Source organism: Mytilus galloprovincialis, chromosome 3, assembly GCF_965363235.1.
Source record: "Mytilus galloprovincialis chromosome 3, xbMytGall1.hap1.1, whole genome shotgun sequence".
Lineage (NCBI taxonomy): Eukaryota > Metazoa > Mollusca > Bivalvia > Mytilida > Mytilidae > Mytilus > Mytilus galloprovincialis.
The window spans coordinates 9,700,990-9,720,913 of NC_134840.1; the positions used below are offsets into that span (position 1 = coordinate 9,700,990).

General features: G+C 33.1%; 1 protein-coding gene across 2 annotated transcripts in view; it reads right to left on the reverse strand.

Annotated features, from left to right (window-relative positions):
* LOC143067156 (inactive ubiquitin carboxyl-terminal hydrolase MINDY-4B-like) overlaps positions 1-19,924 on the reverse strand; it is a 43,512-nt gene that overhangs the window by 4,614 nt on the left and 18,974 nt on the right. For both annotated transcript variants that reach the window (XM_076240216.1, XM_076240215.1), the window contains 4 exons: positions 16,910-16,975; positions 15,106-15,176; positions 14,341-14,500; positions 221-307 (listed from right to left, as the gene is read on the reverse strand). In XM_076240216.1, the coding sequence (XP_076096331.1) occupies positions 221-307; positions 14,341-14,500; positions 15,106-15,176; positions 16,910-16,975 (384 nt within the window). The remainder of the gene's footprint in view (positions 1-220; positions 308-14,340; positions 14,501-15,105; positions 15,177-16,909; positions 16,976-19,924) is intronic.

Here is a 19,924-nt window from a genome sequence, read left to right on the forward strand (position 1 = left end):
GAATATCTGAGCATATATTTCATTGATAAATTACTGGAAAAGTTCATGGAAAGGATGTATAGAATGTTATGATCAATGCACTTTATTTTGTGTATCTCAAAAGTAGTGATAAACCTTGGAAGATCTTGACATCAAGTCACTCCCATAGGGTTTTGATTGCATTTCATGCAATCCTTACCCAAAAACCGTAACAAGTTTTCAAGCAATTTATTAAATATACCTCAGTTTTTGCATCAGAATCTTCAGTTTTGTCCCAGAATAAAAATCCTATTTGACTCCTTTGTTTTATACCTTTCAATGGTTTCATCTACAAATGAAAAAAACAATTTTCAATCATTACACAGAATAGCTTGTATTACAGTATTTTTTTTTTCAAATGCAGAAATCTATATACATTATATGTAAATCTTGTGGAATGATTGCCTATGAAACGACTATTCACCAAAGTTCAAATGAATTGGATGTAAGCAATTATAGGCAACCGTATGGCCTTCAACAATGAGATAAACCCATAAAATAAAGTCGGATATGTCTGAGTGTTGGAATGTAACTGACCCCTTTTCTGTATTTAAAAATGACATGTGCTTAAGGTTTAACACTTATCAAGTTGAAAATGCAGCAAGTTGAATACAAGAAAAAAGAATATATTTTGATGACTATTGGCAATAGATGTCATTGTTATAATGCTATCATGAATTCTCTAAAAGTCTTATATTTTAATAATGCAGATGAAAATATATTTCAACTTAAAATTAGAGAAAAAACAAGTGAAACTGCGAGCTACTGCTCACTGATGATACCCTCGCCACAAGTGGATAATATTAATAGTGTAAAAATATGCAAGTGTTCGGTAAACAGGAAGTTGTCGAGTGATGAATCTGAAAACGCATCACACGGTATAGCTGACTTATAAAAATCCTGAAACCAAATTTCAGAAATCCTTGTATTGTAGTTCCTGAGAAAAATGTGACGAAAATTTTTAACTTGGTTATCATGTGTAAAATCATGCAATTGTTCGGTAAACAGGAAGTTGTCGAGTGATGAATCTGAAAACGCATCACACGGTATAGCTGACTTATATAAATCCTGAAACCAAATTTCAGAAATCCTTGTATTGTAGTTCCTGAGAAAAATGTGACGAAAATTTTTAACTTGGTTATCATGTGTAAAATGATACAAGTGTTCGGTAAACAGGAAGTTGTCGAGTGATGAATCTGAAAACGCATCACACGGTATAGCTGACTTATATAAATCCTGAAACCAAATTTCAGAAATCCTTGTATTGTAGTTCCTGAGAAAAATGTGACGAAAATTTTTAACTTGGTTATCATGTGTAAAATGATACAAGTGTTCGGTTAACAGGAAGTTGTCGAGTGATGAATCTGAAAACGCATCACACGGTATAGCTGACTTATATAAATCCTGAAACCAAATTTCAGAAATCCTTGTATTGTAGTTCCTGAGAAAAATGTGACGAAAATTTTCAACTTGGCTATCATGTGTAAAATCAGACAAGTGTTCGGTAAACAGGAAGTTGTCAAGTGATGAATCTGAAAACGCATCACACGGTATGGCTGACATATATAAATGTTGATACCAAATTACAGAAAGGGTGGATGTGTAGTTCCTGAGAAAAATGTGACGAAAGTTTCATGGGACGGACTGACTGACGGACGGACTGACGGACTGATGGACGGACGGACACGGTATAGCTGACTTATATAAATCCTGAAACCAAATTTCAGAAATCCTTGTATTGTAGTTCCTGAGAAAAATGTGACGAAAATTTTCAACTTGGCTATCATGTGTAAAATCAGACAAGTGTTCGGTAAACAGGAAGTTGTCAAGTGATGAATCTGAAAACGCATCACACGGTATGGCTGACATATATAAATGTTGATACCAAATTACAGAAAGGGTGGATGTGTAGTTCCTGAGAAAAATGTAACGAAAGTGTCATGGGACGGACTGACTGACGGACGGACTGACGGACTGATGGACGGACTGACGGACATACGGACAGACAGAGGTAAAACAGTATACCCCCCCTTTTTTAAAGCGGGGGTATAATAAAACAGTATACCCCCCCTTTTTTAAAGCGGGGGTATAATAAAACATTATTTTTGAACCCTTTGAGCACATTTGGATTGTTGAATAAACAAAGCAACAACTATATTCAACTCATCATTTTTATTCAATGAGAATAAACAATCAGGACTTTATAGTACATAAAAAAATCTAATGTATTCAATATAGATATAGAGTGGGTGGCACCTTTTCGCCATGGACACATTTTCACTGTTTTGCTATTTCTTCTTTAAAGGAGTAAGTTCGGTAAGGCCCATAAATGGCCCCGCCCCGATTATAAAGTTCAATGCCACAAGATGAAAAATGTTTTAAGTTGATTTTAAGACATGTGAGAAAGTTAAATACAACTATTTTTGTTAAAGTTTTATTCTAAAGCGTTGATTTTTACATCCAAAATAGGTCAAGATGGGCCAAATTTCAACAAAATTTAGGACCAGGAAACATGGAGCGCACACGTCGACAAACTAAATATTCAAGGTACACATGTAAAATTACTTTACAAACAGTATTGTAAAAGATCTTTGTTGTCAACGTATGCACTCTATGTTTCCTGTCCAATTATCGGTGGAAATTTACCCATTTTTATTGACTTTTGCGTAGAAAATTAAAATAAGTAGTATTTGTGACGTCATAAATAAAACGCAGGAACATAAACTATCACAAAAATGCCTTTTTCCTATCTAGTCACTGTATTAGTTATGATTCATTGTGATATTGGTCAATAAATTCTAATTTGAAATTTTAATTAAAAAGGGGGGCCATTTAAGGACCTAACCGAACCTACTCCATTGTGTGCCTTTACCAAGGACTTGCATAAATAGATGGTGAAGACTGTTTGTAATGTTTGAATGGTTGATATTCCTCTTTACCTCATTTCTAAGGTTATTCACACATATAAAGAAATATGCAGGTGTTTTTAAACATTTTTTAGCTATTATGTAAGATTTATATGGCAATCATGCCAAGTCTAAAAGTAAATATTTGTGAGAAAAATCATATAGGAATGATATCTTAAGCTTAATCATTTTATTACAAACTTTCGTTTTTATAATACACCAGGATATGAGGATGATACACGAACAACTTGATTTCCTCTTGAGTTTACATTCATTTTTAGAACAATTAACCAATGTTTTGAAGATAATTCCTTTATCAAACATTATTTTTCATATAGTAAAATTTCTGAAACCTACATAAAAAGTTCCAAATATTCGAATGTAGGTCGGATGAAAGTGGAAATGAACGAATTATGCCGCAAATATGGGGCATTCACTCTATAAATAATATAAAAATATATCCACCCTGGTAGAACTAAAATAAACAACGTTACAGCTTTTTATCCAACTGTGTTCAAAACTGATATTCTAGAGTTATCATCCTGATGAATGATAATAATAAGCTATAATTGCAATTTAAAGAGAATTTTAAGTAAGACATTCTAATGATTTCACCAATATGATACACCTGTCCATTAAGAAATTGAAATAGCTATAAGAAAGCTTTAAGGTGGTACCTAACACTACAGGGAGATAACTCTGTAAAATCAGCTTAACGTTTTAATTACATTGTGTTGTTAAGGGAATAATAAGCTTCACAATGATCAAAATTGGTGTTTGTCAAACTACTATATAACCAGTGTAATTTTTCTGACAAAATGGTTGGTTCAAAATTTTTGAAATTTTTATATTTTTGTTAAAGGGTCAAGGTAAATACTTTGTCAAAATTTTATGAAAATTAAACGAGCCAAATTTATTTTAGTGAAAGTGTTGAGTACCACCTTAAGAGAATTAATTAGTGCTCTATTGAAGCATGTATATGTGTATAGAAGATTATGTTAAAGAACCCTTTAATGCATTGTACAGAAATAACCACTTAGAACATTAATTGGTGCTTAAGCTCTATTTAAGCATGTACAAGTGCTATATAAGATTTTACTTCTAGGAACCTTTTAAAGCACTGTACCCAAACAACCACCAAGAGAATTAATTGGTGCTGAAGCTCTATTGAAGAATGTACATGTGGTATAGAAGATTGTCAAAGACACCGTTAAAGAACTGTACCGAAACAATAACCAAAGCAATACCAACAAGCTAATGTGGTTCAAGTTGTAAATTAAATTCCTCTTATATTCAAAATTGACATATCTCATTTCATAATCTATCTAAACATTCAAAGTATCATTTAACTTGTTGTATACCAAATAAAGTAAGATAACTGACTCTTGCTTACCTAAGGTTCAGTGGCAAATATTTCAAGTGTATTTAACATTGATTAACATTAGGTCTCCCAATATGGGTACCCAGGAAAAGGGGTAGAGTTTTTACTACCCCAGAAAATGAAGAATTCCCAGGTAGGGTAATATATTTTACATATTGGCTCAAACCACTTAAATTGGTACACGAAAGTAAAAGAGTACACAGCACACACTAACAATTATATTTCCAGTGTAGAGGTAATCACATTCTCAGAAACTCTGCTTCAATTGCTTTGTTCATTGAAAATATGCAGAGTTTTGGTTTTAAAGAAAGATAACTCTGATCACCTAAGATACTGGTAAATCATAAGCAAAATGGCGCATTTAGTCTATTACACAAGATGATATTTGATAAGAGTTATATCAAGATTTATGTTGGCTAAGATCCATGAATCACTTTTAGTAAACATACTGTTTACCTGAAGATTCATCATTAAATTTTCAAATTTAGAATTATCTTTCCATAAAAGTAATCAAAGCGCTGTAACTGCTGAAGGCAGTTAACCAAAAGCTAAGGCAACCGTAATTATGAAAACTTATGGTGAGTCTGCAGTGGTACAAGTTCCCAATGATTGCAGTTGTTCTACTTGGTAGTTAACCTTGGTTTTATTTGACTGCTAGAAGTTTAAGTTGACTTAGTATGAACATGTAAAAGTATGAATGAACTGGTTTCCCTGGAAAGAAAACTGAGTTTGTGTTCTATAGTACAAAAGTTATGAGACACGAATCAGACAAATGTTCACTACAACAGGGATCAAAGGTAAGGTCTGACTGACCTGCAAATATTAAATGTAAATGATTTGTTATTTTGTCCCATACATATGAATATATATAATTTAGGGGTGGGGATCTCAACGGTTTTCAAGTTCTCTAACAGGTAGGGGTAGGCAGAGGATTTAGGGGGGGCAGAGGCCCGGACCCCCTTTTTTTTGGGGAAAAAATTGGTTGCTTATATAGGGAATCACTGAAGTGTGACTGGAGCAGGCCCCTCTTAGGTCAGTCAGTGGGCCCCCACTTATGAAAATTTCTGGATCTGCCACTGGGGGTAGGGTGACCCTAGGGACTTCCCCTACATTTCATTTTATTTGTTATATTGTCCCATACATGAATATATATGGTTTAGGGGTGGGCATCTCATTGGTTTCCAAGTTCTCAAACAGGAAGGGTAGGGTGACTCCCCCTATATTTCATTTAATTAGTTATATTGGTCCATACATGAATATATATTGTTTTGGAGTTGGGATCTCGACCGTTTCCAAGTTCTCAAACAGGAAGGTTGGGATGACCACAGGGACTTCCCCTATTTTTCATTTGATTTGTTATATTGTCCCGTACATGAATATATATGGTTAAGGGGTGGCGATCTCAACGGGTTTCAAATTCAACAGGAGGGGGTGGGGTGACCAAGGGACTCCCCCTATATTTCATCTGATTTGTTATATTGTCCCATACATGAATATATATGGTTTAGGGGTGGGGATCTCGACCATTTTTTAATTCTAAAACAGGAGGGATTCGGTGACCCCCAGCCACTCTTCCTATATTTCATTTGATTTTTCATATTGTCACAAACATGAATATATATGGTTAAGGGGTGTGGATCTCAATCATTTCCAAGTTCTCAAACAGGAGGGGGTGGGGTAACTCCAGGGACTCCCCCTATATTTCATTTTTTATTTATTATATTGTCCTATACTTGAATATATGCAGGGGCAGATTCAGACGGGGGGAGGGTTGCGGGCTTGCACCCCTCTTAAATTTGCAAAGCATGGGTTGTTCTCAGCTTAATGAAGAATATTCCGATAATTTTACCTCAAATTTTTTTTAGCCTCGCTCTGCTCAGCGAAAATTTAAGTTTGCGCCACTCCTAACCTAAAATCCTGGATCTGCCCCTCATATGGTTTAGGGGTGGGGAGCTCCACCGTTTCGAAGTTATCAAACAGGAGGGGGTAGAGTGGCCCAAAGAATGCCACCTATATATCATATGATTTACTTACATTAAGGTATATATAATATAGTTGCATTACTTGTGAAAATAGAGAAAGAAACTTTCAGCTACTTTAATTGACCCTTCAAAATTGAGAAAAACAAATAACCCTTCGAAATTGCAGTAATATGTTTACACTTTAAAAGCATCTCACATGCATTATCATCATTTATTACTGATAAAGAAAATTTAGACTGTGACCATGAACATGTATATTGTTAGATATACTGTTGCCAGCTGTCACGTTGTATTGGATTTTTAAATTAATATTTGTCAAAAAGTAATTTTGAGTTTCTGAATAAAATATTTTTCTGCTTTTTCTTTCTTTTACTTATATCTTTTGGTTTACAATTCTAGTGTTTATATTCATTTACCATGCATAGATGTATTTTTTCACCTGCTTGGATTTATTTTGTAATTGATCGCCAAACCTGGAATTACCCCGGATTCGGATCCGATATTGTAAAATTTTGTCTTCACGGCCACCATTGTTATGTGTTTACACATTTTTGTCAATCAGATACGATTTTACTCGAATTTATACAATATTTGTCGGCGATTTTCTGTATAAAGCTAGCGGTTGAACAAAATGAACATCGCTGTCATGAATAATAGTGATAAAAATAAGTTTTTAGCTCGTTTAATTGGAGACTTTGGTGAACATGGTGAAAAGGTTTGCAAAGTAATTTCTTATTTTCTTTCAAGTGGAAGGTGACTACGTCGGGCGTAGCTAGAAACCAACTATCCTAGTCAAATTCTGCTTGCAAAAGTAGAAAGTCGCGGATCTCGGACCACCGTTAATTTGCACACCTGCCTCCAAATTGAAAAGCTATGTAAATTTCTTTTTCTAATTTGAAATTGCGGCAACAGCATGAACAGTTGAACTTATTATATAATAGACTACTGACGTAGTTGTACTACGTATTGATGACAAACAATATTCCTACGACTTTTGCCATTTGGGAAATCTAAACTGCTTGTCTTAAGGATGTATTCTTCTGACTTTTCAGTCTCGTTCAGTCTCGTTGAAATCTCGTTCTTGAATTATTTCCAAAACATGTGATACAAGTGAAAAATATCAATGAATTTTTAAAATATTATAATCAAACATAACTCTGTGAAAAAATTGTGTATTTACAATGTAAGGTTTTTGAGTAATCCAGTTTTCAAATTTTACGACCAATCAAGTCAGTATTTTTAGCCAAAATTTTGAGAAAATGGGTTAGGGATACAAAAAATGATTTTACAAGAATCATGTACATCCCATACCATTTTGGTCTTTTCAAATTTCTTAGATATGTATTTTTTCAATTATTTATAACAAAAAAGTTGAAATAATATGCATTTTGTTCTTAAAACTGAGAAAAATCACAAAAATACAAAATTGACAGCATGGTAAATTTTACACAAAAAAAGCATCAACATATGATAAAACTTTCTTATATTAACACCTACCTATAGTTTTTTTAAGTAAATTTTATTCAGATTGGTCCACTTCATCTTTATAGAAAGTATGAAAAAAAGTTTAATTGTGGAACTGTGATAATAGCCCAAAAATGGGTAAAAATCGATGAAAAATGGGAAAATCATCAAAAGTGGGCATTTTCAAAGGGCCGTAGCAAAAAAAGAAGTGCACCACCATATGTTTTTTTCTTCACTAATTATTTTGATACAGTCTTATAAACCCAAAATTCTGGTTAAAAAAAAAATTTTAATTCTAGAAATTTTTGGCTCCTCAGAGGTGTACATCCTTAAGAGATTTTCGGCGATTAAATATTTCATACAATTGTTCTTTGACATCTTAGCTAAAAGCACAAGTCATAACGAACTACACAAGGATTCTTGATAAGCACTACTTCCTATGTGTAACTTTAAAACTTTTGGATAAATCTACGAGCAAGTATTTCAGCATTTATTGGGTAGAACACAAATCTAGGGTGCTCGCATAATGCAGCTTAACTGCATAACAAGAGTGCACACACTGAAATGTCTCGCCTTCTTTACTAATCATTGATATTATGTTGATACTCCTAAATATAAAGCTTTATTACGACTGTCACATAAACTTAACATGAACCATGAAATGAGGTCAAGGTCAGTTGAACCATATGCCAGGCAGACATGTACAGCTAACAATGCTTCCATACAACAAATATAGTTGACCTATTGCTTATAGTTTAAGAAACTAGACCAAAACACAAAAACTTAACACAGAGCAATGAACCGTGAAAACCAGGTCAAGGTCAAATAAAACCTGCACGACTGACATATAGATCATAAAATATTTCCATACACCAAATATAGTTGACCTATGAAATATAGTATAAGATAAAAAGACCAAAACTCAAAAACTTAACTTTGACAACTGAACCATGAAAATGAGGTCAAGGTCAGATGACATCTGCCCGCTAGACATGTACACCTTACAATCATTCCATACAACAAATATAGTAAACCTATTGCATAAAGTATGAGAAAAACAGACCAAAACACAAAAACTTAACTATAACCACTGAACCATGAAAATGAGGTCAAGGTCAGATGACATCTGCCCGCTAGACATGTACACCTTACAATCATTCCATACAACAAATATAGTAAACCTATTGCATAAAGTATGAGAAAAACAGACCAAAACACAAAAACTTAACTATAACCACTGAACCATGAAAATGAGGTCAAGGTCAGATGACATCTGCCCGCTAGACATGTACACCTTACAATCATTCCATACAACAAATATAGTAAACCTATTGCATAAAGTATGAGAAAAACAGACCAAAACACAAAAACTTAACTATAACCACTGAACCATGAAAATGAGGTCAAGGTCAGATGACACCTGCCAGTAGGACATGTACACCTTACAGTCCTTCCATACACCAAATATACTAGACCTATTGGTTATAGTATCTGAGATATGGACTTGACCACCAAAACTTAACCTTGTTCACTGATCCATGAAATGAGGTCGAGGTCAAGTGAAATCTGTCTGACGGGCATGAGGACCTTGCAAGGTACGCACATACTAAATATAGTTAGCCTATTACTTACAGTAAGAGAGAATTTAACATTACAAAAAATCTGAACTTTTTTTTCAAGTGGTCACTGAACCATGAAAATGAGGTCAAGGACAATGGACATGTGACTGACGGAAACTTCGTAACATGAGGCATCTATATACAATATATGAAGCATCCATGTCTTCCATCTTCTAAAATATATAGCTTTTAAGAAGTGAGCTAACACCGCCGCCGCCGCCGCCGCCGGATCACTATCCCTATGTCGAGCTTTCTGCAACAAAGGTTGCAGGCTCGACAAAAATAATGCTGAAAAGTTCTGTAATTAGAATGGCCAATAATAGAGTTCATGGTTCTAGAGAAAAGAGTTTTTTTAGGACTACAGTATTTTACTGGTTAAGCTGACTGGAATGTTAGCTGTTTGTCATAATTAGGAGAGGAATAGTTTGTAAATGTGAAATCAGGTTGAAAATAATGTACTTCATACATAAACAGTAAAAGTAAGATATTAGTGCTGGTGCATATTATTTACTAACAAACCAGAACAATTTATACTATTCAAAACTTATATGGGGTTTAGGACGAAAGAAAAATAACACCCATGTCTTATCATAAGTAAGATAGAAAGTAATTAGTAAATATAACTTCCTATAAGCTTTGATTGTAGGCAAAATTACTCACTGTTAAATCCTGTACAATAAAAAGTATTAATTTATATAAGTGACAAAAAGTTCTATTGAAAGTTTTGATTTAGTTTTTTTTCTTTATCTCTAAGAAAGCAGTAAGATATAACTTTCTTATAATTTACACTTTTTCCTTTTGAACTTTTCATAAACACTTTTTTTCAGTTTTGTTGGAAATTATTTGCATAAATATATTTTAAACCAAGTTAGAATGAAAATTGTATTGCTGTAATAAGTGTGTATAAACATTGAAATATGTGATCTTTGTGTAATTGTGAGAAGAAAAAAAAAACAAATGATAAAAGTTGACTTTGTGTATAGATATCATTGGTTAACTGTGTGTATTAATGTCATATGTTAACTGTGTATAAATGATGATATGTGTTCACTTTGTGTGTATACATAATGACATATGTGACCTACGTGTATAAACAATGACATTTGTTGACCTTGTGTATAAACAAGGGTGCACACACTGAAATGTCTCGCCTTCTTTACTAATCATTGATATTATGTTGATAGTCCCAAAAATAAAGGTTTATTAGAACTGTCACATAAACTTAACATTTACTAAGAAAACTAAACATTGATCAATGAACCATGAAAATGAGGTCAAGGTCAGATGAACTATGCTAGGCAGGCATTTACAGCTAACAATTCTTCCATACTACAAATATAGTTGATCTATTGCTTATATTTTAAGATAAAACAAAGACCAAAACACAAAACTTAACACTGAGGAATAAACCTTGAAAATGAGGTCAAGGTCAAATAAAACCTGTGTGACGGACATGTAGATCATAAAATATGTCCATACACTAAATATAGTTGACCTATTGCATATAGTATTATAAAAAAAGACCAAAACTCAAAAACTTAACTTTGACCACTGAACCATGAAGATAAGGTCAAGGTCTGATGACACCTGCCAGCAAGGCATGTACACCTTACAATCATTCCATACACCAAATATAGTAGACCTATTGCATACAGTATAAGAAAAAATAGACCAAAACACAAAAACTTAACTTTAACCACTGAAACATGAAAATGAGGTCAAGGTCAGATGGCACCTGCCAGTTGGAAATGTACACCTTACAGTGCTTCCATACACCGAATATACTAGACCTATTGCTTATAGTATCTGAGATATGGACTTGACCACCAAAACTTAACCTTGTTCACTGATCCATGAAATGAGGTCGAGGTCAAGTGAAAACTGTCTGATGGGCATGAGGACCTTGCAAGGTACGCACATACCAAATATAGTTATCCTGTTACTTATAAAAAGAGAGAATTTAACATTACAAACCAGATGCTCCGCAGGGCGTAGCTTTATACGACCGCAGAGGTTGAACCCTGAACGGTTGGGGCAAGTATGGACACAACATTCAAGCTGGATTCAGCTCTAAATTTGGATTGTGATTAAATAGTTGACACATCATAGGTTTCTGACACAGAATGAATGTGTTCTAATGAACTTAAAATTTTTGTTTTCTCTTAGAGCAATTCACTATGCTGTTGAATATTAATCCTCTCAAAAAAATGTTTGAAGAAATTTTCTTTTTTATTTATGAAATTTCAAATGAGAAAAATTGAACCCAATTTTTTTAATCACATCCCCCTTTCCCTTATTCCAAAACTAATCTCAATTAAAATTTCTAATGGAGTTTGCAACAATAACTACTCATTTAAATACATCATAAAATATTAAGATGTAAAAAAAACTGCTTGTTATCACTGAATGGTAAAGATTATTTTAATTTATCAGTTGGTAGTAAAAAGTGAATATACATTGTATATTGTATGTAACAAAGATTTAAGTTGATTCTGGACAAAGAAAGATAACTCCAATTAAAAAAAAATCTTGCTATTGCACAATATTTTGCAATGAGATATTTCTTGCTTACTATTCTGGACAAAGAAAGATAACTCTAATTAAAAAAAAATTTGCTATTTCACAATATTGTGCAATTAGATATTTCTTGCCATTGCGCAATACTGTGCAATTGAAAAGACTTGCTATTGCACAATACTTAATATAATAATTTTAGATCCTAATTTGGACCAACTTGAAAACTGGGCCCATAATAAAAAATCCAAGTACATTTTTGGATTCAGCATATCAAAGAATCCCAAGATTTCAATTTTTGTTAAAATCAGACTAAGTTTAATTTTGGACCCTTTGGACTTTAGTGTAGACCAATTTGAAAACAGGACCAAAAATGAAGAATCTACATACACAGTTAGATTTGGTATACTGTGAAAGTACTTTTATTCGTGGGGTACCAATTTTCGTGGTTTTCGTGGATGACTTTATCCACGAATTTAAGTGTCCAACGAAATAAAATAACCATTGTCTAAATCAAGACCTGGAAAGATCCCAATCGGTAGGTTTGACTACTGATATGACATGTATGATCTAGTCTAAGAGAAGATATTGAATAGCACCAACTCTGAAAATACTTTAATAGCAGTCACAGAACTACAACCGCATGCAGGATTATACCCATTTAATCTTTAATAACCTAAAATGTACAACTTTTGTTTTTGATCAATGAAAGTCAGATTTCCGGTATTGATATGCTAGTATGATAAAGTGTTCATTTTATATCCTCATAGTTCTCGTACATATAAGAAATAAAAAAAATTATGCCAGTCTTGATTTTGCTAAGAATTATTTGGCAATTCATAGCATTTGTTTATGTTACTGTTTTCTTTAGGTGACATGTTAATGGCCTAATTAACACCTTTGATGGTCTTTAATCTGTTGATCACTTTATCATGGGTTAATTAGTGTTATCACTACGATTTACACGGGTCAATGTTTACTTTGCAATTTCCTTCAATCTAGACTATTTGTAAACCTCGTTTCTAAAGGCTTCAATTTTTCAATTTTTTTTTTTTTTTTAGAAAACTAAAATCCACGAATTTAAAAACCCACGAACATGTAAATATTGCTCAAACCACGAAAATTGATACCCACGAATTAAAGTACTTTCACAGTATCAAAGAACCCCATTTATTCAATTTTTGATGAAATCAAACAAAGTTTAATTTTGGACCCCGATTTGGACCAACTTGAAAACTGGGCCAATAATCAAGAATCTAAGTACATTTTTAGATTCAGCATATCAAAGAACCTAACTGATTCATTTTTTGTCAAAATCAAACTAAGTTTAATGTTGGACCCTTTGGACCTTAATGTAGACCAATTTGAAAACGGGACCAAAAGTTAAGAATCTACATACACAGTCATGACAGTTAGATTCGGCATATCAAAGAACCCCAATTATTCAATTTTGATGAAATCAAACAAAGTTTAATTTTGGACCCTTTGGGCCCCTTATTCTGTTGGGACCAAAACTCCCAAAATCAATACCAACTTCCTTTTATGGTCATAAACCTTGTGTTTAAATTTCATAGATTTCTATTTACTTATACTAACGTTATGGTGCGAAAACCAAGAAAAATGCTTATTTGGGTCCCTTTTTGGCCCCTAATTCCTAAACTGTTGGGACCTAAACTCCCAAAATCAATACCAACCTTCCTTTTGTAGTCATTAACATTGTGTTTAAATTTCATTGATTTCTATTTACTTAAACTAAAGTTATTGTGCGAAAACCAAGAATAATGCTTATTTGGGCCCTTTTTTGGCCCCTAATTCCTAAACTGTTGAAACCAAAACTCCCAAAATCAATCCCAACCGTTCTTTTGTGGTCATAAACCTTGTGTCAAAATTTCATAGATTTCTATTAACTTAAACTAAAGTTATAGTGCGAAAACCAAGAAAATGCTTATTTGGGCCCTTTTTGGCCCCTAATTCCTAAAATGTTGGGACCAAAACTCCCAAAATCAATACCAACCTTCCTTTTGTGGTCATAAACCTTGTGTTAAAATTTCATAGATTTCCATTCCCTTTTACTAAAGTTAGAGTGCGAAAACTAAAAGTATTCGGACGACGACGACGACGAAGACGACGACGCCAACGTGATAGCAATATACGACGAAAAATTTTTCAAATTTTGCGGTCGTATAAAAACATTAACTTTTTTTTCAAGTAGTCACTGAACCATGAAAATAAGGTCAAGGACATTGGACATCTGACTGACTGAAACTTCGTAACATGAGGCATCCATATACAAAGTATGAAGCATCCAGGTCTTCCACCTTCTAAAAGATAAAGCTTTTAAGAAGTAAGCTAACACCGCCGCTGTAGCGGGATCACTATACCTATGTCGAGCTTTCTGTGACAAAAGTCACAGGCTCCACAAAAATGACATATGTGGTTAATGTTAAGGGACATACCAGCATTTTACCAAACTGATTATACACCATATTTCCATTGTGTAGATGTTTGACCGCCTGTCCGGTCAGTAACAAGTTGATAAGAGCTTGTGAACACTCCTCATTGTCTGTCAATAGTTTGTCTTTACTCTCTTCTGTAAACTGTATATCTTCTTTAATTCTGTAAAAGGTTAAAATTATAGGTCTGTACAAATACATTAGAGTAAATACAGAATATTCAGGAGAATCCCCAAGTAAAAGAGGAAAGCAGTTTATTAGGATTCACAAATTCACAGCAGTTTTAAAAAATATCCAAACTGCTTAGATGAATGCTAAGAAATGGTGTAATAAGGCAGTTCTTCAACATGTTATTAAATGGATTGTTAAGAACAGCTGAAAGACTGTTAAACAAATGTTAACAGCTAAAAAAACAGCTAATGATAGCAGTTCAATTGGAATGTTCAAATCTCTCATTTGGGTATACAAATCAAGTTATCTCTCTTTCACCACAGGTATGAGGTAATGAAAATCTTAAAGACATACTGATACTGACGTAATTTCTAATCTTCACTACTGGTCAGTGTTGCCATTTTCCAAATGTATAAGCTCAGTTTACTCTATAACATCAGCTTTGGTTATCATTAAGCTATGAAAGTGCTCATGCTAGTCAAACTGAGTCATGACATTTATCAATATATTTTTGTTATACATTTAGCCAACTGTATTATTCTTTTATATATGCATGCAGAATACTTATGTTTTTAGTACTAACATTTACAGACTTACTTGTAGATAGTTCTAGACAGAGCTAAACTATAAAGAAATAATATACATCCATTACTCCCTTCTGTCTGGAACTGAAAAATAGATAATATTTTTCTAAATACTAATGCATTTTAATGCAAGTGTGGTTGATATAGATAACAAACAAGCAGCCCAAAAAGACACTAAAGGCTCCAAGGAGCCCGTGTATAAGTTTTAAAAAAATCTGTCAAGAATTGTACCCTTGAAACCAACTTAAAGTAAATCATCTGCTTTAATAACATTGACCATGATCTACAAGTATCTGAATTTACTTTTTCCTCCTTTTTTCTATTTTTGGTAACAGTGACCCTTTACTTTGGGTGCTATAAACAGTTTTGTATAAAAAAAACTAGGGGTTATTCCCCGACTAAAAATAACCATGGAGGAAAACCCCTGTTTATTTACTCAATTGGTGAAAAAGTATCATGTTTTTGTATTTGATTGCAAAAATTAGATAATAAGCTTTCAATTAAAACAGGTTGAATGATTGAAATAATTTTAAAAATTATATTAACTTTACATGTTTTGAGGGGAGGCAACACTGTAAACATCCTCTTTTTTGGCAGTGAAAATTGAAAACTTATTTGCAGCCACTGTAGCTCTTTTCAGAGCAGGAGACCGTACCCTGAAACAAGATTTTTTTGAAAGGCCAAGTAAAAACCTACAAATTTCATACAGTTTTGATTATGTAAAATGTGCATGGATCATGTCTTCATGGGTGTGCACATGACCTGGTTTCAAGTTTTTTATGTTCAAATTAGACCTTTTTTTCCCCATGTTCATTGGATGGAATATTTTTAATATATTAAAAGTACACATTATTTTTATTTCATTATAAACTAGAGAACATTCTGATTCCAATGATATCTAGTTTTATACAAGTATCTTTATTAATCAGTCCACCACTATGGGTCACTTATGCATGGTCCCTCAAAATGTGACGTCATAGAAAAAACTGTTGATTGCACCCTTTGTCTCCAAAAAGTTATAGACCACTCCTCTTCCACCATCTTTTATATGCAGTTAAATTTCAATCCAATCAAGCAATGAATACACCAGTTGTTGCAAAAAAACATTTGTTTCCAAAACACATTTCAAATGACAGATGAACAAGGATACTCCAGAAATTTTGAGGAAAATTAAAGTTAAATAATATACATCTTCAACATTTCTATTGACCCTACAATAAACTAAGATCTATAACTTTAAACAGAATTGTCTAGAGTAATTAACAACAAATAGGGCATCACTGTATTCAATTTGACTATAAATGGTCTTTATTTTAAAATTAAAACAAGAATGTGTCCATAGTACACAGATGCCCCACTCCCACTATCATTTTCTATGTTCAGTGGACCGTGAAATTGGGGTCAAATCTTTAATTTGGAATTAAAATTAGAAAGATCATATCATAGGGAACATGTGTACTAAGTTTCAAGTTGATGTAACTTTAACTTCATCAAAAACTACCTTGACCAAAAACTTTAACCTGAACTTTGCACTATCATTTTCTATGTTCAGTGGACCATGAAATTGGGGTCAAAACTATAATTTGGCATTAAAATTAGAAAGATCATATCATGGGGAACATGTGTATTAAGTTTCAAGTTGATTGGACTTCAGCTTCATCAAAAACTACCTCGACCAAAAACTTTAACCGGACGGACGAACGGAGGCACAGATGGACGGACGGACGAACGGAGGCACAGACCAGAAAACATAATGCCCCTCTACTATCGTAGGTGGGGCATAAAAAATGTACTAATCAATTGAAGATATTACTCACAAATTCAATGTTCCTTTTAACAAACAGTTGAAGATCCTGGAATTTCTTGAACTCATATAAAAACAACTGAAATATCAAAGGAGTACATAATCATATATATTATTATGTTATTTTGTATTAACATTATTTGTCATGAAAGATTTGACATGTTAACTTATAATTTGAATAACTTGAAGTAAGTTTTAATAAAAACAAGAGTAATCAAGTTGTACATTTCAACACCTATTTAGACAAGTTGTGAAAACATTTGTTATTTACACTTTGAAATCATGTGTGTAAAAAAGGCAGGTATGAAGTATATGTCTTGATGAGTCAGCAACCAAACAACAATATTAAATTACAAATTGATAAAGAGTTAGGTATACAGTAAGAAAATAGAGAGGTGTAAACCAAATGTTATATTGAGAACATTATACAATTATGGCCCGTTGAAGAAGTGAATATCCAAAATTGTCAACACGAGGTTATTTCATTGAGGGGGCGCAGCCCGAAGTGAAATAACTTTTGAGGGTTGACAATATTGGATATTCATTGAATCTAAGGGCCACAATTGTTTTATTATACCGAACTAACAGTGGAAGGGCATTTCGAACACTTACAGTTATATTACTAGTCTATATTTTTAACATATTATCATAACACAGACTGACGTTTGAAAATGCATTTGTGTTCGATTTTCTCGAATTTACAACAAAAGTAGAATCTTATTTGTAAAATATAATTGGTGTGAAAAGGACCGTTTATAAGAGATATCATCGGCTGCTGGCACTCTCAGCTCTATTTATCTCCAATGCCATATTCCCTCGTCTCTCGATGGGCTTCCAATGTTGAACGCTGCCATTTTGTTTATTTACGTCTGTGACGTCATTTGCATTGGAGGTAACTCAAGTACAAATAAACAAACCCCAAAGGTTATTCACCGGTGAATAATAGGGTTATTCACCGCTGGTGTAAATTTTTAGGGTTATTCGTCCTTCCTTGCAATTAAATGAAAATTAACTGAATTATTCCATGTCACGTGATTACATTTTACCCAATAGAATTGTTTGAAATATATGTAAGGTATAATAATTTCTTTAGTTAACTTGTGTTGTTACGTTGACATTTCATTGACATTTGTGAAACACATGTTCTTTTCATAATCATATGACTTTGTAATGTTAAAGCTAGAGTAGATAATTCATACCTTTCTAAGCTATACCTAAGGGAGATAATTCATCATACATTGCTAAGCTATACCTAGGGGAGATCATTCATCATACATTGCTAAGCTATACCTAGGGGAGATAATTCATCATACCTTAATAGGCCTCAAATCACAATTAATTCCCTTTGTTCGTGGTCTAGGAATATAGTTCCCAATTATTATATGGGGTATTTCTTCCCAAGTAATCTGTCTACTGTTTTCTTTGAAATGTTTAATATTTAAGTGGTCCTATCAGTTGCATATATATTGAAATAAGTAAAACATGTGGAAACAAGAATGTGTCCAAAGTACACAGATGCCCCACTCGCACTATCATTTTCCATGTTCAATGGACCGTGAAAATGGGTAAAAAATATAATTAGGCATTAAAATTAAAAAGATCTTATCATAGGGAACATTTGTACTAAGTTTCAAGTTGATTGGGCTTCAACTTCATCAATAAAGGGCTGCGCTTAGGCGCATGATACGCCCGTTGCTCTTTTACATTGTCTTTTATGCTTTAAATGAATTTATATGATCAACTAGAAATAGTGTGAGCCCTGTCAAATACAAATAATAAATAAAAATGCACAAAAAAATTGGCACTATTAAGGCTACCTCAAATTTAACTAAGTTTGTTTTCTTAATTTTTCATCCATACATAAAATTTTGTGAAAGTGTTAGTTATAGTCCCAAAATTGGAAAAATCCCCCCTTTTTTAAGCATAAAAATTCATAACACGGAAATGTAAAATCTGAAATTTATAAAAATTGAAAGGGAGCTTACATTAATAGATATAAACAATTCACCAAAGTTTCATGGACCATTGGTGAAAGCCTTTTTGAGTTATTGTCCGAAGTATTAAAAATCACCCTTTTTTTTATGAATAAAGCCCCGTAAATCCAAAACTTAAAATCTGAAATTTATAAAAATTGAAAGGGAGCTTACATCAATAGATATAAACAATTCACCAAAGTTTCATGGACATTGGTGAAAGCCTTTTTGGGTTATTGTCCTAAGTGTTAAAAATAACCCTTTTTTTATGAATAAAGCCCCATAAATCCAAAACTTAAAATCTGAAATTTATAAAAATTGAAAGGGAGCTTACATCAATAGATATAAACAATTCACCAAAGTTTCATGGACATTGGTGAAAGCCTTTTTGAGTAATTGTCCGAAGTGTTAAAAATCCCCCTTTATTTATGTATAAAGCCCCATAAATCCAAAACTTAAAATCTGAAATTAAAAAAAAAAGAAAGGGAGCTTACATCAATAGATATAAACAATTCACCAAAGTGTCATGGACATTGGTGAAAGCCTTTTTGAGTTATTGTCCGAAGTGTTGAAAATCCCCCCTTTTTTATGAATAAAGCCCCATAAATCCAAAACTTAAAATCTGAAATTAAAAAAAAACGAAAGGGAGCTTATGTCAATAGATATAAACAATTCACCAAAGTTTCATGGACATTGGTGAAAGCCTTTTTGAGTTATTGTCCGAAGTGTTGAAAATTCCCCCTTTTTTGATGAATAAAGCCCCATAAATCAAAAACTTAAAATCTGAAATTAAAAAAAAACGAAAGGGAGCTTACGTCAATAGATATAAACAATTCACTTAAGTTTCATGGAAATTGATGAAGGTGTTTTTGAGTTATTGTCCGAAGTGTGGACGACGGACGGACAGACGGACGGACAACGGTATACCATAATACGTCCCGTCCCGGGCGTATAAAAACTACCTTGACCAAAAACTTTAACCTGAAACTCGCGATTTCATTTTCTATGTTCAGTGGACCGTGAAATAGGGGTCAAAAGTTTAATTTGTCTTTAAA